This window comes from Dermochelys coriacea, chromosome 17 (assembly GCF_009764565.3).
Source record: "Dermochelys coriacea isolate rDerCor1 chromosome 17, rDerCor1.pri.v4, whole genome shotgun sequence".
Taxonomy (NCBI): domain Eukaryota; kingdom Metazoa; phylum Chordata; order Testudines; family Dermochelyidae; genus Dermochelys; species Dermochelys coriacea.
In genome coordinates, this window is record NC_050084.1 from 10,806,802 (window position 1) to 10,830,706 (window position 23,905).

Sequence of the window (23,905 nt, forward strand, 5' to 3'; positions counted from 1 at the left end):
AGAGGTCACCCCAACTCCAACTTCGAGCTCTGGCAGGTGTCAGTCCTTCCAACCCTTCCGCAAGGTTTGGGGCTGTCCCTTGGACAGCAGGTCTTGTCTGTTTGATGGATCAAAAAGAAGGCCCTAAATCAGGTTAAACTCAGGCTGTTTATCCAAAAATCCTTTCTTTGTTAAGTTGGTCGAGCCATGTCTCTATGTGCCAGTCTCGCCGTCACTGTGGCACAGAGAATGCAAGCAGGCCTGGGTGGGGAGAGTATTGTATTTGTAGCAGAAAGCTGCCAAGCGGGTACCCAAAGCAAGTGGAGGCTGCCAAATGGCTGAGTCAGTAGGTCACACAGTTGACAATCTGATTCCAGCCGCTGGCTGGGTTGTTCTAGTAAAACACAGAGTCTCTCTCCAGCCCCCAGCTGGATATCCTGTGGGATATCTGGAAGCTGGATGTTTTCCTGGTTGCTGTTCAGAAACATATGGCTTGCTGAACAGAGCTGATATCCCGGAACTTTTATTCATCTCCCTCGTTGCAACGGCTCATTTCCTGAACCCTGTTTTCAGCAGTTTCTGAGGGAGAGGAAAAGAAGAGAGGAAGATGAAAGCGAAACCATATGTAGCTGCTCCCACGCTAGTCTGATTTTCAAGCTCTTCAAACAGCTTTCACTGCCTGAGGGTTTAGACTTTTAGGTGTGTTTCTTCAACCTGTTTATACTCAAAATTTTTTTGTTGGTATGGCAAAGTAAGCAATAATGGCTACCAGAGACTACGGAATTATTGCATGTGACAGTGGTCCTTCCAGCTCACCCCTTTAAAATGTTCAGGTTAAGAAATTTTGGCCTAATTTTAATCTCAGTTGTGCTGATTTTACACTTGTGTAACTCTTTTGACTACAGTGGAGCGACGCCTGATTTACACGAGTGCAAAGCAGATTTCATGTACCCAGCATACATGAGCAGTAGAATTACACCAGATGTAAAAATGATATAAAGCGGGGTCATAATCAGGCTAACAGACATGTCAGTGTCTCATGTTGGGCACCCAGAACACTTTACAGAGCAATCACACTATATCTGATCTTTGTCCTCCTCCTCAAAGGAAACCTGCACAACACCTATAAAAGATGAGCCTGGGAGCCTAAATTCATAACTTTGCTAGACACTAAAAATCACAGACTGAATAGAGACATTGGATTTATGGCTTATTGCAACAATCTATAACCCACTAACCTCCCTCCTTTTCCCAGTGCTTTTTTCCCTCTCCTCTCCTCCCTATGACTAGAGAGGTGTTAATGAACCACTTCACCTTGAATGGTCCCTTGAAATATGTGTTAACTATACTAAACAGTTTGTTCCACCTTGTATTTAGCTGTGACAGGCTGAATACCTTTCCCAGACCTGAAGAGGAGCTCTCTGTAAGCTTGTAACTCAGCAGCAGAAATGGGTCCTATTAAAAATATTACCTCACCCACCTTGTCACCCAGAAATTAAGATGCATGAAATTAATGGACAGTTTTGAAACTTTTGGCCACAACCCCTCTGGGTGCTGGATTCTGATTTCACACCATTTTTACGCTGGCATAACTCCACCGAAGTTATTGCTGAAATCAGAATCAGACTGGGACTTATTTTCCCCATCCGTAATAATACTTCCTTGCCTACCTCCTAAGTGTAGGTGAGGTTGCATCAGATAATCATTGTACTGTGTTTAGAAGATGTGAAGAGCTGTACGAGTGCTAAATCTTATTACTCATGCAGAATACTGTAAGTCAAAAATGCTCAGCAATCCTGTAATACTGTTATCTGCCTCCTGCACAGATCATGTCCGTTAGATTCACTCTCCAAAACAAAATCAGCAATACTTTACTGGAGACCCCCTAAAAGTTATTCAGAACATCACTAAAACCACACATTCATTAGACACATCTATTTCAAGAGATTTTGAGATATTCATGTTACATGAGATTTTTGCCTATAAGAAAGTGGACTTTATTGCTCTTTTGGCATTTCAGGGTCTCCGAGTGCATGTGATGAATTCAGCTGCCAGAATAACTTTGCGTTTGCCTTGTTAACTTTGGACAGCACTGCTGATCTGCCTGATAGCTTATTTCCTTCACAGTGTGTTTCCAGTGTAAATATAAAATGAGAGGAGAAATGGTAAATAAAGTGGTTTGGGGGGAGAAGGGAGGGTGGAAAGAAATTACACGTGTTCATTTCTATTTGCCTCCTGTCCCAGGCCTGCTTTCCAGCTGCTCAGCAGGTGCTGTAGTGGCCTCAGTTTGGGGGCTTCAGTGATTTGGTGTCTGAGTGCTTTTAGCCCCTCCCCACAAAGCCAATGTCCTCTGCTTCCTGGCTAAAGCAAATTAATCCTTTCACATACGCCCCAGAATTTCAAACAATTCCCAATTTCAGCTCTTCATGGCCAGGGGCGTAGCTGAGGTGTAAAGGAGCTTGGACCCAAATCCGGAAAAGCATTTACGTGGCTAACGCCTATTGAAATCCATGGGAGTTAGGCGTATTCAGGTGATTTCAATGGAAGTTAGGCACCTAAAAGTCTTTGGTGTGTCCCTCTTCCTGAGTCTCCAGGCTTTGGGTCCATGTAGAGAAGCAGCCACTCCCACCGCAACAGTTCACATCACTCACCACCCCCAGGAGCTACTCCTTACCTTGGCTCTCCTGCCAACCTGCCTTTCAGGCTGCTTTTCCCGGCCCTGTCTCAGGCCCCTTTCCTAGCTTCCTCTCACCTGTGAACCCAGTGCAGGTCCTTTCCAGAGGCTTCTCACCTTCTCGCTTGGGAGCCCACCGACAGCCTGCTGTTCTCTCCAGCTCCGACTTCACGCTGGTTGGCTTTCATGTCCTTGTCCACGCCCAGCAGGCCCTGGTGTGGGCTAAGGAGCAGAGAGGAAACCAGGCACAGGACAGAACTGGAACTGGAACCTTGCTTGAAGACCCAGATCACTGTGGGACACCTTCCGTTTCAGTACAAACCAAGCAGCACAAATGCAAGGTCGGACATGGGGATCTGTCCTGTTAGAATTAAAGTCACAAGTGTGAAAAATGCACCAGGCAGAAGTCGGATTTTAAAGTGTAACATGTTTATTTCTAGGAGTTGTGGGTTATAAATATTCATTATTAGCTGAGATAAAGTGGGCTCATTTTCAACCTGATGCACAGAGAATTAAGCATGGTAATCTATCAGCAATTCAGAGAAGAATAAGCCATGTCCGCAGCCCCAATCCTGCAGAGTATTAATCACATGCTTAACTTTAAATGAGGTGAGTCGGCCCACAGAAGTCAGCGGGATTATTCACAAAGCTAAGTTTGTGTGTGTGTAAGTCTTTGCAAGGTCCAGCCATAATATATATGACCCCTAAATAAATGCCAGGAAAAAATGCTAACATTTTGTTGATAGGGAGAGACAATACAATACATGAATTGAGAAAGTACTTTATCTGAATGTACAGTACCTGAAGAACATTTGTTATGGATAGTAAAGATACTGGTCAGTTACAAGAATTAATTTTATTTTCAAGTATTGTTAATATATACATATATCAGTCATAATAAACCAAACATGGATTTTTGTTTTGTCTTGATTTTGATTGCAGGAAGTGAGGGGTGCTGGGTTAAACTGTCTTGGCAATTTACCATCATAGTCATTTCTTTAGGCTGAGCTGACACAACAAAGTCACATCAGCCAGTTTTCAGAGTAGCAGCTGTGTTAGTCTGTCTCCGCAAAAAGAAAAGGAGGACTTGTGGCACCTTAGAGACTAACAAATTTATTTGAGCATAGCTGCTGTGACTGGGTGCACAGCACCCTGGGGTTATACTATTTCTAGATCAAAGTAAAGGGCAGAGACTGGCACATATTATGATATTTCCTTTTCACTGAGGCCCAAGGGCTGGTTTTTAAATGGTATTTAAAACTGTTAAGGATGCAGATACGCACCTAGTGGGAATTCCAGACACTCCTCAGTGCCCAGCTCCTAGAAGTCATTGTTTCTGTTGCGGGTTCTCAGGGGGAGTGTGGTATAATGGTTAGAGCAGGGCCTGGGAAGCAGGATTTCTGGGTTCTTTCACTGCCAGGAGACTATCAGCCATGACTCTCCGGTTTTACTTCTGCCTCTCCCACTCACTGCCAATGCTTACCTGTCAGAGACACATGGTAGACAATGATGTGTCCTCAGTCCATAAACTGTGCATAAAACTCATTGAGAGTAAGAGGAAAACATCTGTCATGTTTGCTGTATGGCTTGCCAGATAGGTGTCCTCTACTATGGGCTAGGTAGTTAACTGCGGTGCAACATATATTACTGTTTCCAACCTTTTCAGGTCAGCAAGCCCTTATTCAAAGGATCTGGGACCCTCTGAAATTTATTATGAAAGTTAGAGTAAAAAAGCATATCGGTGACCCCACTCCATATAATTTGGTGCATGTTTTGAGAGAATATTTGAAGGGGGGAGGGTATTGCGGGAAGTGAGGGAGATTTTCTTTGCTTTACAGTGTAATACAATTCTCAGTGACTTGCCGCTTTCCCGATTGCCTGTTGTGTCCCACCAGTTGAGAAACACTGGCATACATGAGAAAAGTCTATTTAATGAACTTGCTTGTCCTTTTCTTGTTGTCCGGTAGAACTTGGCTTGTGGGCGAAAGTGGCCATGATAATCCATGGCCTGAAGGATTTCTTTGGTTGGTTGTGGGTACAAAAGCCTTTATGCCATTTGGGGTGATTCATGAGGCCCATGACCACCTAAGTTCTGTGTTGAGGACTTAGTTGGTGCAGACACAGTGTGAATTTTAACCCTTTGTGAGCCGTTCATTGTATGGACTCAGCCGTCGACATTTGAGATACGCTGGTCAATTTAAGTGCACGTGTAGGTCACGTGGTGGTACTGCGGCTTTATCCTTGGATAAGAGTCAGGTTCCCCGGGTGGATACCTGTGTTCACAGATTCAACTCTGGGTTTCAGAAGCTCCTGACTCTGATTTTCTAAACTATGACAACATCCTGTGGAGATGCAAAGGGGTAGTTAGTGCAAGGAAATAGTATTCTGGCTTCATAACAAGGGGTTGTTAACTTGTCGACAGAGAGCCATTCGAGTCCGCAGCCATTCAATGGAAACCATGGTGGGGAGTCAGAAGAAACATCATAGTGGAGGGATCCCAGGGAGCCTGAGTGGAGGAATCACCCACAACAGTGGCGAAATAACAAAGACCACCTTCTCGGTGAGTACAGCATATCTCCTGTGAGACCATCGCTCTTGAGAGATTGGAGGAGCAAGCGGTAAGAAAAGCCGTATTGGACGATCTAGTCTATCCTTCCTTTCCCACACAGTACTTTTCTCTGCAGTATATGGAAGTATGCTCTAGTGTGGATAAAGCCCTGGATCGGGTGACAAGAGACCTGGGGGCTATCCCTAGCTCTGCCATTAACCTATTGTGTGAGTCACTTCACCACTCTGTGCCTTTGTTTATCCCCACCCCCTTTTTCCATCTTGTCTAATGAGATTGTAAACTCCTTGGAGCAGGGACTGTTACTTAATATATGATTGTGTAGCGCCTGGTACACTGGGATCCTGGTCTTAGTCAGGGTTTGTAGGTGATGCCATAATCATATGTATATTTTTTAGTGTTGTAATCAGTTCAGCTTTAAATATCTCAAGTGACAGGGCTTCCGCCACTCTCTTGGGGAGACTGTTCCAAAATATTATAGATATTGATGCAGATTTACAAATGTTAGGTGCCTAACTCCCATTGATAGTGTAATGATAGTGAGTGGGAATGAGGTGCCTAACTCGTGCTTTAGTAACTCCCCCCCTCCCCCCCAGCACCTATCTATGTATTTAGATGCCTAAATATCTTTGTCAGTCTGGCCCATCCTCATTAGGATTTTTTCGCCTCATTCAGACCTAATTTTCCTTTTCTGTTACCCGATTAGTCTTTGTTATACCCCTTGAACCACCCTAAACAACTCCTCTCCCTTCTATATCCTTCAAATCCTTTATCATTGGGCTATGCTGTCCTCTTTCAATCTTTGGTTATCCAAAATATACATCTACTTAAAACTCTGTGGGCACAAATATTCCTAGAAAAGGTATATTAATGAATGTGAACTTCGTTTGAAAGGCTGGTGTAAGACATTATGTGGCAATTTTGTCGACAGTTGTGCGTAATAAGGATGAGGATAAGATCTGTGTGGCAGATGCTTGAGATGCTTTGCTTGTTTTGGACCAAATTTGAATCCGTTGCCTTTGGGGGAATTATAACTTTTAGATTGTCTTCCCAGATGTTTTTATCTGTTTTGGGAGTGGCATTAAATAGGCTGTAGATCCTCACCCCGAGGGAAAAATGCACAGCCGGAAATAAGTGTCTGGAGTAATTTCCATCTTGGCTCTGGACAGAGGAAGATCCTGGAGAGGAATATTTTTGTTTTATTTTAAATTGGAACATTTTGTTTTTCAGCCTCCTGTAGCTGCAGCAACAGCCAAGAACCAGTCAAGGAGTCCTATTAAGCGACGGTCAGGGTTGTTCCCCCGCCTGCACACTGGATCAGAAAGTCAATCAGAAAGCAGGACAAGATGGTAAGCACTAAAGTGCAGCAGTAGTAATTGTTTTGTCTGAGGCCTTGTCTTGACTAGGAAAAGAGAACATGCTTGTTATCATGTAACCCCACCATGACTTTGCCCTTAGCATACACACTTTTTAACTCATGTTAGGTGATCAGGGCTGACCCTAGGCTCCCCTCTTGGTTGACCACATCAAGATAAGAGTTAATCTTTGCCTATCACCAGGGGCAAAGTCATGGATGAAGTTGTGGTAGCTAACAGATGTTGTCAAGACAAGGTCTTAGATTGCAAGGGCTTCCTGCCTTCTCCATGAATCTCTACACCGAGTTGGTCCTAAAAGGAACGTTACTGTTGTTCATCTGGTTAAAGGCGAGATGTCAAAGTTTGGCTGAAAGTAAAACAAACCATAAACTTGCTTGAGAGAGATTCCAGAAGATGGGAAAGTGACATGAATGCTACTGCTTAAAAAGGGTAATTAGGCTGTAAATCTACACTGCTCTCTGTGCCTGAGTGAGTGATATGACAAGCACTGTACACAGATGGGCTAAGATTAGAATGACTCCAGGCCCGGGGCTGTCCTGATTAAAGCTAGCGTCAGGTTTTTTAATATGATTCAATTTGTACTATAAAACACAGAGACTCAGGTGGGCCTGATTTTGATCAAAACTTAGGCAAAGTTCAAGAGGGTTTGGATCTAAAATGCAGACTCAGCCCATTCTAGAAAGAAGGTCCAGACCCAAAGTTTAGGTTAGGATCCGAACTTCTCCAAAGTTTTTTGGGGGTTGTTACCTGGGGCCCCTGCCAGCGGACACCTCCTTTGAAGAGGAGACTCCTTCACCCACCTAAACCAAGCATCAGTTTGACCAGCACTATAGAAACTATTGTTTGATGCTAGAGACTTTGCATACTGTTGTCCTTTTCTAAGAAAGATAGCAAACATCTCCTGTGGCACAAGTCAGGTGCCAGGACCTTGGATAGCTTACAAGTGGGTTTCATGTCAGACACTGATCCTGGGTCAGCAATGGTTGCTCTGATGGATTTACATCGGCCTAATAGGGAGCAGCATTTGGCCAACTCTTTCTTGTCTCTTGCATAATCCGTCCAATCTGTTCTTTGCCCTTCAGTGACAGTGTCTCAGGAACACAGAAGACATCAGACGGGGGACATTCTTCTCAAGACATGAAATCTGAAACCTCATCTAACCCTAGCTCTCCTGAAATATGCCCTAACAAAGAAAGGTAAATAGAAAAGCCTAGAGTCGTTGGAGCATAGTTGTCCTTTATGCTGGAGTTCATATCAATGCAGTTCAGTAAGGAGACTACAGACAATCAAACAGGGGAGGAAAGTGAAGTTGTTATATGTCTCACTTACAGCAAACCTATCGTTGTATCTTTCTTCAAATAAGATTTGGTATTAAGGGAAAAGCAATGAAAGCAGGCATCTCCCTTGCTTGTGTGAAAATAGCTATAAGTCTCTCAGGAACCCTCTTAATAAAAACATAACCAACAACCAGTATTTTGAATATATTGTCCAAAACACCACAGCATTGCAATAAAAGCATTGTAGAGGACTGTTACTGCAGAATATCTAAAAGGTGAGGCTAGTAGGAATCTGTGGAAAACAGAAGGGAAATCAATAGAAATATTTAGTGTTCTGGTTAGCATTTAGGGAATTAACATGGGCCATTTGTTTCTGTTAGTCTTTATACACCAGTCATTTAACTTCATGGGTTTTTTTAATGATTATGTATAGATTTAAAAATGCCAGGCCAAACTAATCCCTGCTGTAATTCCGTTGCGGTCAAGGAATTGAATCAAGGATAAACAGCTATCTCCCACTAGCCTTCAGCATGAAGCTGTCTATGCTGTAATCATCTGTTTTCTTCTTGTTCGCTTGCTAGGCCATTTATTAAATTGAAAGAGAATGGAAGATCAAACATCTCCCGCTCTTCATCAAGTACCAGCAGTTTCGGCAGCACGGCAGGGGAGACCGAAACCTTGGAAGAATACGACAGCGTGGTAGGCATTGAATACCACCACACTTGTATATAGTAGGGCCTGCTTCTGATCCTGCTTATGCTTGTCTAAGTCCGTTGACTCCAATTGAGTTACACCTGATTTACACTGGTGTAAGCTCAGAGTTAGACCTATAATAGCTATACATAGTTGTACCTTTATCTAAACAGCCTCATGTCATTGATCTTATTGCAGTGCTTTTATTTATCTTTAGCCATCACTGTTTTTAATGAGTTTCCATCATCTGAATTAACTAAAAATTCTATAGTAGTTCTCACCCTAACTTCAGGACTGAGTCCACTGGTCCCCAGTGCAGTAAAATGATGAGCCACAACGAAGGGTATGTTTACACTGCAGTCACGGGGTGTGATTGCAGCTAGTGTAGACACACCTGGGCTAGGCCAGTGTGGGTACTGGAATAGTGAACCCTGCCAGCATGCACTTCAACTGATTGCAGGTTGCAGCTAGAACTAGAAATCTTGCCGGTAATGACATTCACAGTGGAAGTCTAATCAAGCTATAGCTGTGGGTCTTCTCTCTCTCTCTCTCTCTCCGTGTTTACATTGTACTCATCACTCCGGTGGCTAAGTGCCTAGACATATCATTCCCTTCATGTTGTTGATGGGGGGGAACTGAGGCACAGGGAAGTGAAGTGATTTTTCAGGTCACATGGTAAACCTGTGGCAGAGCCAAGAATATAATGAAGTCTCCTGACTCGGATCATTCCTGCATGTTCCCTGTCCTAGGGGCCTTGCTGCCATGATGAGGTAGCATCGGTGACTGCGTGGTGGTAATAGTGTGTGTTCTGTCATGTGACTCAGCTGTTCCTTAATGTTTTCAAAAGCGCTTACAAGATTCTATTAATTAGACTGATTAAAAACAAAACTAATCCTGCAGCCCTTCCTGACATTGAGGTTAATGGGACTGCTCAAGGGAATTCAGGCTACAGGATTGGGCCTGAATCTGATCTCACTTGCATTGGTTTATCCTCTCCCCACTGATATCAAGTGACTTCACACTTGATATACATAAGCAAGAGGGGAATTAAATCTATGGTGTTCAAAAGTCCTCATTGCAGCCTGTGGGGACAGACAGACAGGTGCAAGTCTAAGCACCAGCAGGCTTTGCTTCGTCAATACCACCTTTCCCAAGAACTTTGCTATTTCTTGGACTGGAACCTCTGCTGAGCACAGACGCAGTGCAATAGAAATAGAATGCCACTGACGAAAGCTCTCCATAAAAAGGTCTTTGCTCAATCTCTGCCTACAGGGCAGCCATCCATCCATAGCCTCGCCTTTCAAACAGGATGTGTTTGTCTACGGCTCTTCTCCCAGCAACGAGAATCCAAGCGTGGCAGCTGCTGCTACACCGGTGATCATGAGCAGGAGTCCCACAGGTGTGTAGGATGGGGTGGTGGAGCGTGAATGGGACAGACACTTGTATCTGTTTGGGCAAATGTACAAATGTCTCTAGGAAGGTCAATTCGCTAAGTGCCCCCCATGGAACGAAACCCAAGAATCTGGCTCCACTTCAGTTGTCTTCTAATTAGGTTCTTATGCTGCCCTTTCACCATAGTGTCTGAGCACCAGTAGTGCATTAAGCAACATGACTACACATCTGTCAGATGCCTTTATTCTCTCATCTTCTCCCCAGAGAGAGAAGTGTGTGCAGTGGAGGATGTTTCGGTAGGGTTTGTTTTGGGGTTTCTTTGGTCTCTGGATAGAAACTGTCCCACAGGAGACAGGTTGCCATTGGACCCCCTAGAAACACCACAATCCATTCAGCACTGGCCTGGAGGAACAGAATGGCACTGGTCTTCCCATTCTTTTCAAAGCTGGCAAAGGCCGCCACTGATTTCCCCAGCACCTGTTGCCTTTTGTTTTCCAGGGCCCCAGCAGCACTGGGAAATTATCTTTCTTCTGTGAAGAAAAATATGGCCTAGTATTAGCTGTGTTATAGCGCTGCTGGCAGTGCATTGAAACAGAACCCACAAAACAATGAGCAAAATTACTTCAGCCGCTCTCTCCCCAGCCAGTCATTAATCTCCAGTGAATATTTTATCGCCAGTCACTGTTACTGAGAGCCCTATTCTTCAACTCCTGCTCATACTAAAGTCCAACTGAAATCAACGGTCAATTCACATGAATAAGTACTATTTGATGTGTGAGGGTTGCAGAATTGGACCCTTACTTAGGGCTTGATTTGGCAACCCTTATGCACATTAGAAAATAGTTCCATTGAAGTCCATAAATGGAGACAGCTAGCTTGACTCTCTCAGGATGACTAAGGATTGCAGAATGGGGCCCAAACCAAAATCTATTGAAGTCAATGGGCATCTTTTTATGGTTGTCTTTTCAGGCCCCCCAGTTCAGCGGATGCACTTTACCAAGTGCTTGACTGTAAGCACGTAAGCAATCCTATACATATTCAGTAAAGAATTCAGCCACATGCTCAAGTCCCATTGACTCTAAAGGGCTTTGGATCAGTCCCTTAAAAATTAGTTAGATAGAATGAATCATTCTGATCCATAGAAGCCTGACGGCGCTATAAACAATCATATTACACTTTCAGGATATGTCTCCACTGCAGGTGAGAGAGCACCTCCCAGCCCAGGTAAAGTCATAGATTCATAGATACTAAGGTCAGAAGGGACCATTCTGATTATCTAGTTCGACCTCCTGCACAACGCAGGCCACAGAATTTCACCCACCCACTACTGCAAAAAACCTCACCTATGTCTGAGCTATTGAAGTCCTCAAATCGTGGTTTAAAGACTTCAAGGAGCAGAGAATCCTCCAGCAAGTGACCCATGCCCCATGCTACAGAGGAAGGCGAAAAACCTCGAGGGCCTCCTCCAATCTGCCCTAGAGGAAAATTCATGCTAGCGGGGATTGAGCTAGCGTGCCAAAAACAGCAGTGTGGACATTGTGGCTTGGACTGTCAAACCCAGCCATTCCCTTAGGTTTGAGAGCCCAAGTTGCAATGTCCATTTGGCCATTCTGAGCGTACTAGCTCAAGCCCCGGGGTGGGAGGCTCTCTCCCACCTGAAGTGTAGGCATACCCTCATTGGCCTGCGCAGAAGCAGCCTTGGAAAGTGAATGAAATGCTCACTTCTTCCTAAAACCTTGGCTTGAAAAGTATGTTGCAGACACATCCTGGTCACCATGGTATCCATTTAGCAGAGTTTGTATTTTTTATGTTTATATTCTGCACAGGAAATTTATTTCACCCTTATAACTAAAGCATATCAGTGGCTGTTTGTTGTTGGTTCGTTTCCTTCTCAACGGACTGGCAACTAGAGTAGTCTTGGAAACCTACATATGAGAGCACTGGCTCCATGGAATAGGCTCTGATTCAGAACATAACCAGTAACCAAGACGTTTCCTTTGGGCATGATTCTGGCAGGCTTATTTTGAATTGAAGCTCACTCTGCCATTAGTTCCATTCATTTCAGTAGAACCACTAGCAAAAATAAGGCACTACTCACAACAAGTAAGGGCAGAATGGGAACCTTTGTTAATTCATTAAAATAATGACAATACCACCATTCTGTGCTGGAAGGTTTTATGGGTGCAGGCAAGGAGTTTGGGACTTCAGCGTCATGGTCTCCTTCCACATAGATCTACCACTGTTTTAAATTTCATTCCCCATAGAGTGTGTGGGAGGAAACGATACAAGTGCAAAATGCATAATGGTAAGTTATGAGTTAAGAGTATTAGCTCTTGGCTAACTAGCCCTCTCAATTTTAACCTTTCACAAATTAGTAACAGAGAACAGCTGTAAAAGAAGAATGAAGTGGAAACTTTATTTCTGTAGCTCTACCCACGTGCCCTCCTCCTCAGTTGTCCCAGTTACTTTTGTAAAATTAAAACAGCCATTCTCTGTGTTTAAAATTTGTATTTCATATTCGTCCTCTTAGCAAACTGCAACCCATGCCATGCATTTCCTAGATTGGTCATTTAGTAGTCGTTTCGGTGACATTTCTCTCAGAAATATTATGGGATATAATTAAGCATCAATTTACTCCATCCAGGATGATTGCTTAATGTGGAGATTTTGCCAAATCTTTAGAAAGAATGAATGAAATGATTGTTAAAATCAATGTTAAAATCCATTCAACTCACTGACTGGTTGGGCTGGTCTAGGTGCAGTCAAGATTACAGCTTAAACAAATATTGGTTTATTGATTTTTTTTTGTTTCCTGACAGATATAAAGAGCAGAAACTCTCCAAGGTCCAATCTAAAGTTTCGCTTCGATAAGCTTAGCCATGCCAGTTCCAGCACGGTACGTATCTGTTATTTTAATCAGACAGTGTACTAAGCATGGTCTCTCACACACTGAACGTGTTACAGCTCCAATTGTCCACTACGTCCGAGCTGTGCTTGGATAGAGAATAGCAGCCACTGGGAACCAATTGCAGCTCCCTGATCCTCAGCAGCAGGGTCCTACTCTAACATCTGTAAACAACGTTACGCCTGTGGAGAATCAGGTACAGCAGTTCAATGCCCAGGGATACCTTGACATGCTCTTTCATGCCAGTGTAGGAGGGACAGCTAGTGTGGGAGGCAGTGGAGTGTTCCCATGGCACAATGTGGCTCTAGCAGACCAATGTCTAAGGGTCTAACTCTGGTAGTATAGCTCACAAGAAAATGAGCACAGAAAGTGAAGACCATGCAACCACCCCCACCAAACTGACAGAGGGGGCAACTCACTGGTTGCTCCAGAACAGAACCTGAGGAGAGAAGTTCCAGTCTGAGGCTAAAGAATGAGCATGGTTCTCTGTATAAGCCCCATAAAAAAAGATATGGGTCTCATGTACACACACATCTCCTCTCCCCCTCCCCACACTAAATTATGTGTGCTCTTAGCACAGTCTCTTGCAATGGGTTTCCAGAGTCAGCATCATACATGCCCGTGTTAATTGACACACACCAGCCCGGGAAATGGCAACGACAGTCACCAAAGCATAGCATTCCCAACTAGACTTCTTGGTTTCTTCTGGCATCAGGTGGCTCAGTTGTGCAAAATGGGTACAGTGTTGCTTTTATGGAAAGGAAAGGGGAGGGCAGAAAAAGGGATTGGGAAAAGCAGAAGGTCTGTTGATGGCCAGTCCCTGGGCAACAGCCGCGGGGTACCTGTTAAAGCTGGTCCAAATGCTTCAAAATTGTGGTGATGAAGCTGTCTTTGTAAAAATTGCATCAGCATTTTTTTCACCCATTCTATTACTAGCAATGTGAATCTAATTTCTGACCATCCTGGAGGCCCATTCGGGACAATTGTAGATCAAGTTAAGAAATACAGGAGGGGCAGGGTAAAAAGGTTTTTACACAGTTGTCCCTTTATTTGTATGAAAAAAAATCTGTGTTCTGCTTTTTTCTTTTATATAGAGTCACTAGCAGGCAACAGACGACATGAACTTGTAAAAGGTAAGTTTTGTAATATGGTCTAAGATGATTGGTCCATTCCCCTGCCAGTGCAGTTATAGTATATTTACTTGGGTTTTATCTAGCATAGTTTTAAGAGTCCCTGTGGGGTTTCCATCAGTTCCCTTATGGGGCAATTGTTCGGCCAGTTAATAGATCTCACTGTGGCAAGGTCAACGGTTTTAACTGTTGCATTGTTTTTTTAAAGGAGTGGTTAGAATTTTTACAGTGAGAATAAGGATCCATTTTGTTCATTCTCATAACTGGAAAAAAACCAGGCTGAATAAGTTGCTCAAACATCCTGCCCTCACAATTCTCCTTGCCAAAAAAAAAAAAAAAAATCCAAAAAAACATTTGGGCAGGGCAGAGCTCATGCATGGAACTATTCAGCTCTTCAGGTATGTTTTACAAGCATTTAAAACATGGAATTGTAATGGGAACTGTTTTGCAACCCTTAGCAGTTTTTCAACTAATGACTATAATAACTTGGGGGGTGGAGGGGGTCTCAGTCTAGTTCAAAACAGACACATGTCCACAGCAGAAAATATCTCCATCAGAACTGACAACAACTCTGTTTCATCAGAGAAGGCCAGAGGTTTGAGTCTGGCTACTCTTCTGGCTTATGGGTTGCCCCCTCCAAGTCGAGGCTGAAATATACTGATAAGCCACACAGGGGAGCTTGCAAGGCCAATGTTGGAAATTCTAGTGGTTTCATTGCAGGTCTTGTGATAGTTGTGTTTTTTTTTAAGGCCCCAGCTCTTGGAGTCCTGTTACTTCACAAAAACCTCAGCTTTCATTCAATTAAAAAGTTTCTAGCCTTCATAGTTGTTGTGAACAGCCTCAAACCCCAGACGTATCCCAAAATGTATAATTTTTTAAAACCAGGCCATTTTTAAGCCAATCTCCTGCTCTGGGCGTGCTGACTCAGGATTAGCAGTGCTGCAAACTCTAAGTATTGAAAACTCATAACTCTTCTGTGACTTCAGAGGGAGATGGAGTAGCTCAGCACCTGTGAAAAATCTGGCCTTTCATGTTTAGAGCTATCACTACCTTCAGCAAATAATATGGTCCTGAACAAAACCCACTGATCTCAGCTGAAGATTCCAGTTGGCTTGGGATCAGACCACACTTTCACTTGCAGGTGAAAGTTTTTACAGCCTCATAGTACTTTGCAGAACTCTGAAAGTGGCATGTCTTATTCATACTGTCGCTGACCCCTTTTTGAGAATTTTCTCCTCTATCAGTCTCCGAAGTTTTTATTCTCTCCTTTTGCCTTTTTTTTGCAGTTTATTTCTGTTATGACAAAGGGAAAAACTCTTCTCTTCCACCATCAAACGGGAAACCATATTCGCTACACTAATAGCAACTGCCACGCTGCATTGTGCGATCTTCACCTGCTCAGCTGTACCTTGAAGTCAAGAAGAAACTGCCATCTAGCAGTAATTTCTGTAGTCTAACAAGAACCCGTCTTTTCAGAGTGGTAAGCAAGTTGCTCGACTCCCATTTTGTCTGACAAAACCCATTCTTGCATTGCAGCAGGAGATGCATCTTCTACTTGAAGCAACTTCACCCTCTCGCTCGGTGCTCTGAAATGTGTTACCCTCGTGTGCGCCTTGTAGCTTTTTGTCTTAAGATGAGTGTTTGTTCATCTTGTAGATCTTTGACTGGAAAAAGACAATTCAATAACAAATCCTGTTTCCCATAGGCTTTTTCCTGTTGCAACTCTGTGTCTATCAATTTGAGCTAGCATCTGATTTTCCTTGTCCAGAAAGTAAGCAGGACAGACATGCTCTGTTGTTTCAGGATGTCTCTGTGCTTTATTTTTAGTTGTCTAATGAAAAACAGCTGGTTGGGTTTTTTTTTTAAGGATGGGGGGAGCTTGTCATGAGACATGCACAAGCTCTTTCAAATATATTTATTTGACTCTCAGCTTGGACAGGAGGGATTTCCTCCTCCTCACTTTGCTCTGATCCATTAAGGGATTTTGGAGAAAATCAAGGGAAAAATCAGTAGATCTCTGACTTCTGAGAAGCACTGTGGTCTAGTGGATGTGGCCCTGGGTTTTATTCCTGTTCCCTTCCTCCTTGTTGGGGTAGGAACTGTCTCATATGATGGGTTTGTTCAGTGCCAAGCATAATGCGACCTCCAGGCACTCCCACTCTAGAAATAATATCAATGGAGGCTCCACCATTTTACAGTAGAGAATTTGGCCCTCACTCTTGAGGAGGACATATGGTCTGGAGAATATCCACTTGTCTGGAATCTACCTCCAGCAAGCAAATTACAAGCTGTTAATAAACTGACTTCTGTTGTTTGTTTGTGTAAACTTGCTTGGCAGGACTGGGTAACCCACCTACTCAGAGGAAGTTCATCCTTTTGCTGTGTAATGGATTATTCACATACTGTGGGGAGCAGCTGTGCAATGGCAAAACAGGGCTGGGAAGATGGGAAAAAAACCCCATCCTGTGAATAGTGTGTGATAAATGAGCAAACGCCACTCTCTCGTAATCACACAACTCTCCATAATTCTACATCACCCTGGGGTATGGCTTATTTCTGCAAACAGGGCTTGTACTTGAGCAAGGTTCTCCTTTGCTTGGGCAGCAGTGGAGTGGTTTGTATTTTTATGGGTGCCATGATAGTACACAAGAGCCTGAAGAATGACCAACACAATGCTCTTGGGAGACATCACCAGAGATTCTGCGCCTCACCCAATTAGCGAAGGAAGTTTGCCATTAGACAAAAACATTGGAGAATGTTTTTTAAGCTGTATAAATATACCACAGATTTATGGTATTGTGAGAAAAGAGTCAGGCCCCCCTTATTTTTTCTTCCACTTTATGCTTCATGGCAAGTGATTTCACTTCCCCTTCATAGGTCAACTCATCAGTGTCAGTAGTACACGGCATTGTTAAGGAACAGCACCTAGGTCACCTGCCACCTTTCAAGACTCAGTTGCCAGAGAGAAACTGCCCAGGACCTGAGGGTTCCCACAGAACCAAATGTAGAAGTTTAATCAAACATCCGGGGTCTGAATGTACATCCATTGCCCTGCACCTTTTACTCCAGTGCAATGAAAGGGCAAAATGGAATTATGGTGGTTGGCTACTTTGCACTGTGTGCCTAAGGCAGGGGAGAGTCAGAGCCCGGCTAATTTAATGGGTTCCTGTAGTACTATTGGAGATGTTTAATTAAACAAAGATGGCACTTTCATTTTTATCAGCACCTGAACTGCAGTGCTTTATATAATTTAAACACCTTTTCCCCTGCCCCAGTCAGAGTGACTGACTTAAGTTACAACGGGGCAGTGGTGATTCTGACTAAGTAGATCTCAAAAGCACCCACTGAATTTTATGGGCCAGATCTTCAGCTGGGGTCAGCAGGTGATGCTCCAGTGACCTCAATGGAGCTATGCTGACTTGCACCGTATGAGAATTAGACCCCATATATCAAATTTTAGTTTCACGTGAAAGACTTTTCAGTACCTGACTTGTTCCTCCAGGAAATGGGGGCAAAGAGTTGCTAAAGCTTCTTTTATGGGAAAATAATTTACTATGGAAATACCGGTGGAGCTAATTGCACTTTGTGGTCCTTTCCCCCTCCTGTGCATGACAGCTTGTACATCAGTTCTGGTGGTGGGTACAAGTAACTACTTTGATTTTGATATCAGGAACTCTAAATACCTCTATCAATTTCCATAAAATGTTGCCAGCTTCCTTTTTTTTCTTCTTATGGAGGGCCCATCCAAAGCCCACTCAAGTCACAGGGATCTTTCCATGAAAGGGCTTGGGAAAATTCTACAATGTTTTTCCTTAAATTAATCCAATTGATTTGCTAACACTGCCTCATTAAATGAGGGGTTTCACTTGCAGTTGAAAAGAAAATTTTCGTACTTTGAATTTCAAATGTATGCCCTAACCTCTGGCACCAAAGAGGCTCTGAAGTGTCCCAAATGGGTCTCTGGTGTCTAATTTGTGGATATTAAGTGCAGAATTGGGCACCCTAATATAAGCACCCCCACCAATCATAATGTGACAGAGGAAAGTTTAAAATACATGTGAGCATAACAAAACAAGGTACTGTATTTCCAAGCAGCCCACAGCAGGGGGAGTGCTTCCCACAGGCAAATCCTCCCTGGTACACTTCAGTATAGTTTGATTAAAGTCAAAGGAACTATACTGGCTCTACAGCCTTGAAGGATCTAACCCCATGCTGGCAAAGTGCTATGGTAACTTGGACACAAGCTTGCCTGGCCTTTGGTGGAGGCAAACATACAGTATGAAGAACCAAATGTTCATTTTCGGTCAGTAGCACACTGCATATTGGTTTATTAAAACAGATACTTATAGTTGTACAGATGCTGACACATAGTTACAAGTTCTTATATGGCAAACTACAACAGCAGAGGAAGTAAAGGGCAATAGACACATTTTATCGATTATTTTCTCTGAGAATAGAAAGTTTTTCTTTAAAAAGTACAGCTCCCTGCAGAATGAAATACTAGTAACAACTAACCAAAATTCAGAATATTTTCCGCTTTAATTTCTCTGAATAGAATTTAAATAAGGAAAAAGCACCGTCTCAAGTCCTGTTTTTCAGCAATATAGGTACAGCTGTCTCAGGTTCAAAACATTTTAAAAGCTCATATTTATGTGCCAGGGCAGCAACTTTTACATATTTTCGTCACTCTTTCACTTAGATATTGTTTGATCAATTTCCTTAAGCCATATACCAAAATGTCACCTGGTAGCTTTTTTTTTTTTACTTTTGCTTTGAGGTTTTTTTTGGTATTTCAGCGGGCTGCTTTGATTCTACAGAAGTCATCTTTAGCTTAAGTGCTGATCTCTGTAAAATCTTTCAGCATGAGACATGTCATCTTGGGGTATTTCATTAGAGACGGTGACTTTCAGTAAAAGTTGTTTGAATGCGATTCAAAGCAATGCAGATGGGCAAGTTTGAAAATATGTGAGAGAAATACAGTGCAGTGGACTCATCTTCACAATACCACTCCCACAGAATTTCAGAGGAGATGGAGACTTAAGGTCTTCAGGTAAAGTTTTCAAAAGTACCCAAACATGTCAGGAGTTTAAGCTTGATGAGTCTTAGATACTTTTTATCCCCCTCTCCACTTGTAATCATTAAAGATCCTGTGGAGCATTTTACAAGAGTAGGGGTTTTAATGCTGCTGTCCTAGCCCCATTCCTGTAGAATCTTTGTCTACTTACATTCCTTTGAAGTTTTAAGGGGGGACAGTATTCTTCTTTACACCTAGGAGGCATCTACACCAGTATATATTGCAGAGTGCTTTGGGATGACAAGAACTACATTAGAGGAAACCCTCAGTCGTTCTAGTCAATACACTAAATTCTAAGACAGTGCACTTTTCCAGTGTGAGTGAAAAATGGGGATTTAGAAAGCAGAAACTTTTGTCATTCGTCACATGGTTCACAAAAAATAGATTTCTCTATGGGACAGTGTTCTAGGATCTGTCTTACCTTCTTGCACTGATTTTACTGTATTAACATGGGTATGATGGAAGTGCAAACACTGTATATTTATTTAAGACATTCCGGGCCAGATCCTCAGCTGGTGTAAAACAGCATAACTCCACTGACTTCAATGAAGGCCTGGTCTTCCAGTTGGGGATCATTTTATGCTTTAACTTTTCCATCACTTATTTGAGCCCTCAGGGGAAGAAGTTCTCTAATCTAGAGCACATCCTGCACTTGTTACCTGCCTGGGCCTCTAGACAGAGAAGAGGGGGATTTTCAAAAGCTCCTAAGGGAGTTAGCAGCAGGAGTCAAATTGAAAGTCTATGGGGCTTGTGCTCCTAAATTGCTGAGCCTCTGAAAACCCCATCCTAAATAAATCATATGCAATCAATCCCACATTGCAGACAGGAAATCTCAAGTGCTGAATGGAATGGAGAATTTTGTCCTGCCTTTCAATATGCTGCTGTTTCAATAGCAGAAAGGGGATTGGTTTGCAGCTGTGTATGCAAACTTACATGTACGTAAGTGCTTTCCTGCATAAGTCTCACTGAACTCCACAGCAAGCGGAGCCCTTAAAGTGCTTTGTTGAACAGGGATGTACTTAAGCAAATATTTAACTGCTTTTCTGAACTAGGGCTTTGGTTAATGTAGAGATGAAGGGCCAAACAGCGAGCTGGTGTAAATGGACACATTAACACCAGCTGAGGATCTGTGAAAGATTTTTCAGCGATCTTTGGGCCTGATTGTGAGAGGCACATACAACTGCCATTGAAGTCAATGGACATTGTGGGGGCTCAGCACTCTGATTCATGGGGCTTACATTCAAAATTCTGTTTCATTTTTAAATAGTTAAAGGTTTCTTTTTTTTTTTCCAAATCTTAAAGCATGCTTTCATTTTTTTTTTGTCATGAATGTAGTACTGTATAAAATCCTGCAAAGGGTTTTCTAAACATTAGAATGTGACGAGAGGTAACAGTGTAGAAAAAAAATTCTTAATGAAATGTATCTGACAAAAAAATTATTTTTTTGTAGAGAGGTGATGCTTTGTAGAGTTTCTGGTTACCTATGTTTGTGTAAATAATGTACATTTAATTTATTGCTATGGTAGCATATTGTATTTGTTATGTATAAAAACTAATTCTAAAGGTTCAAAAATGTATATTTTGTTGCTTAATCGTGTCTTTGCAAAGTTCACAATAAATAACATATTTTGTGCCTGTAAGCGTACCAGGATTTATGTGCACTGATAAAGCATTTGGCTTAAACTGCACCCTGCAAGGGTTGCTTGTGATCTCCCTTATGTGATTTTATGCTGGTTTACTTACATGAACTACAGTGGAGTTACTCCTGCTTTACAGCAGTGTATGAGATCAGAATCAGGCCCTATGGGAAAGCAAATGTAAATGAATGGCTAAACCATATAAGCCAGATGCTCACTTCATAAATTGTAAGTGGCATACATCCACTGATAGCTATGGCCAGTTTCCATCACCTGACACTCTTAATATAGTTGGATCAATTTTTCATTTTGAAAAAGGGTGTTACCAACACATCATGGGCCAAATTTTGTTCATTTATATGTGAGAACAGAATTTGGGACCAATTCAGCAAACCATTTAAGCATGTACTTAAGCATGTGTGTAAAGCTAAGTTTAAAGTTTCATTGCATAACTGAAGTGGGTACTTCGCTTCAGTGTCAGATTTTAAATGGCCATCAATTTCAGCTGCTAAATGCTATAAATGGCCAGTGCCTTAATTCCATGTTAAAACAATGAATGAGTGCCCTTGCTTGTCATGAGCTGAGTTGACCTCAAATAGATTTTCCAAACCAGCCATCTCAAATTGGGTATTTCTCTCTTTTTTAATGTTGTGAATTATTTACTTTACAAAAACCACAAAGGTCATTACTAATACATAGTGCCATTTTCAGGCATCATGTCGCTTTACAATAGTAAGCTCCATAAAACTAAGATGAACAAGAAGTGATGATTTTTTGCCCCTTTGGTTAAGAGCATCTGCAGTAACAATCTGTTGAATATCAGTGCCCTGTAGATTGTCTATGGGTTTGTTTCCAGGCAGAAGCTGTACTGCTTTAACAATACTGTGGTAGTGTGGTACCTGCCCCTCATGTAACATGGCCAGTTATATTGGTAGAAAGGTGCTTTATACAATATGGATAGGCCAGGTCTCAGTCAACATGATGGGCAGACCTTCAGCTGGTAGAAATCACTGAAGTTCATTTGACTTTGCTAGAGTTATATCAATTGAGAAGCTGGCCCTTATGTTCTCTTTTTTTTTTTCCCCAGAGGTGAATTTATTTCACTAGAGTACTTTTTTGAAGCAGAGCCCCCTCCCTTCAAGGCTCATCATAAGTAATTTAGGGTGATACCTTGAAATAACATTGGTCCCTACTACTAATCAAACCACACGGAAGAAAAGAAAATAAGTAGCTATTCAATTAGTCTAAAACATGCACATTACAGTAACCTCTGGCATAGCTTACCTGGATTCCACCAACCTTTGAGCCCTTACAAACCTTCTCCCTGTGCCAGGTATGAAATTGGATTGTCACTGAAACGCATAAGGCCTCATTTAAATCCCTGTAGTTTGGAAATTCAGTTGCAATGTCCCAGATCCTTCCCTCCTGAGGTTGTCTGGAGGCCACATGACTAGTAAAGTGTTCCTTAAGCTTCAGCTGAACAAACAACAAAGAAGATTAGCCAGTGTTGCTCAAGCTTCAGGCATTTTTTTTAAACGTATTACTCCACTGCCCCTGCAACTTTATATCTTGAACACTGTAACAAGAGGGAAACAAAACCAGGAGGCAGAATAAATCTTCCTTGATTTATACCTCAAAGATAATACAGTGGTAAGTGTCATGGGAGTATTACACCACAGTCTCTTTATCATGCAGCAGGCAGAGTGCAAAGCACTATAAAACTGGGATTTTTGATGGAGCTAAAGGGAGATTAACTTCCTTCTTCTCCCTCAGCCTAAAATGACGACAGTTAATTGTTGCTTTGCACCAGATTCTACAGTGGTGAAGGGCAATGATGAAGTGCACTGGCAGGAGATCCTGGGCTGCACTGTTGCTATACCACCTGTAAAGATGATGCCACATGTGTTTCCCAACTGCAGCATCCAGTTCAATGGGTGTGGTGCTAGCCAGGGGCAGTCCTTGTTTTCCTAATCACCATCCTTGCTCTGAAGGAAAAGGCTAGGGGAGGCTCTTTCACTCTCTTCTCCCAGCGCACAGGAGCCAGCCACAAACTGGTTCAATAAGGGCACTGTGTAAACAAAACTTCAAACCTCATCTGGCCTACCTTCGGGGTGCAATCCCGTCCCAATATAAATCAACGGGGCCAGGAGTTTGTTTGAATTTCAGCTACACCCGTGGCTAAAATCCCAGTATATAGACAGCCTTTCCATGCAACCATGTAACTTTCCGCTATGGAGCGGAGGATGCAAACCAACCAAAACTGAAAACAACATTCACACAAACCCTTGTCAAACACAACGGCAAGCCTCTGTTATAGAGCCAGCCACGGGAAAAAACGGGGTGGGAATATTGAGACATGAGTAACAAATCCACGGACCTTACACCAACAGCCAGAGTTTAAGAATCCAATCAAACAAATCAGAATGTATTTGAGTTTCTCGTTATGTGTTTTTATTGCTGTTTAATGACCCCTTTGCATGTCACAAAACTAAGAAAGCCAGCGAGCAGATTGATTTAGATTTGCATAAATACTAAAAAGGGGCCACACCATGACTTCAAGTACAGCCAAACAAGCCAACATAAATGACCGCCAGGGACCGTGGCAACTTTAAAATTCAAATACCTTTTCTCTCCAACCATTTCCCACCCTTATAACCAACTTGCCTGGATGCAACCAAATACCTGGGGAATACAAGGTAAGATTTGCAATGTGCCCTGAAGTTGATCAGACAGTTTATTGCCGATGGGGGCGGGGAGTTATTTCTAAAGCTATGGGGTCCTCACAGAGAATTGCTCAGCCAGTAGCCTCATAGAACTCCAGCACATCTGCTAATCTCAAATGCAGCTGCATGGCACAAGGACAGAATCTCAGGTAGGTAGGTCCTTAAGCCATTTAGGGCTTTATAGGTCAAAAATCAGTACCTTAAATATCACCCGGAAACCCAACAAGCAGCCCACAGAGATGGCAGGGCACTGGTAGAATATTCTCTACTTACCAAACAGGCTGCTGCATTCTGGCAACAGCTTCAATTTCTGGGTTGTTTTCAGGGAGTACAACTTAATTCTTGGCTAGGCACTTAAAGAAGATAGCCAGTGCCCAAAATGGGGCACACAGTAAATTAACTCCTCAAAAAGAAGCACCGGTGTAAAAACCACGCCTCAGCAATGGCATGTATAGCCTGATGCACCCCCATTTTGCATA

At 42.7% G+C, this 23,905-nt stretch overlaps 1 protein-coding gene across 8 annotated transcripts in view; it reads left to right on the forward strand.

Moving 5' to 3' along the window:
* The window catches only part of RAP1GAP2 (RAP1 GTPase activating protein 2), a 294,016-nt gene extending 273,310 nt beyond the window's left edge, over window positions 1–20,706 (forward strand). For all 8 annotated transcript variants that reach the window (XM_038375286.2, XM_038375287.2, XM_043499744.1 and 5 more), the window contains 8 exons: window positions 5,076–5,213; window positions 6,450–6,568; window positions 7,678–7,791; window positions 8,454–8,571; window positions 9,838–9,964; window positions 12,777–12,853; window positions 13,957–13,995; window positions 15,279–20,706. In XM_038375286.2, the coding sequence (XP_038231214.1) occupies window positions 5,076–5,213; window positions 6,450–6,568; window positions 7,678–7,791; window positions 8,454–8,571; window positions 9,838–9,964; window positions 12,777–12,853; window positions 13,957–13,965 (702 nt within the window). In that variant the 3' untranslated portion in view covers window positions 13,966–13,995; window positions 15,279–20,706. The remainder of the gene's footprint in view (window positions 1–5,075; window positions 5,214–6,449; window positions 6,569–7,677; window positions 7,792–8,453; window positions 8,572–9,837; window positions 9,965–12,776; window positions 12,854–13,956; window positions 13,996–15,278) is intronic.
* The last annotated feature ends 3,199 nt before the right edge of the window (window positions 20,707–23,905 follow it).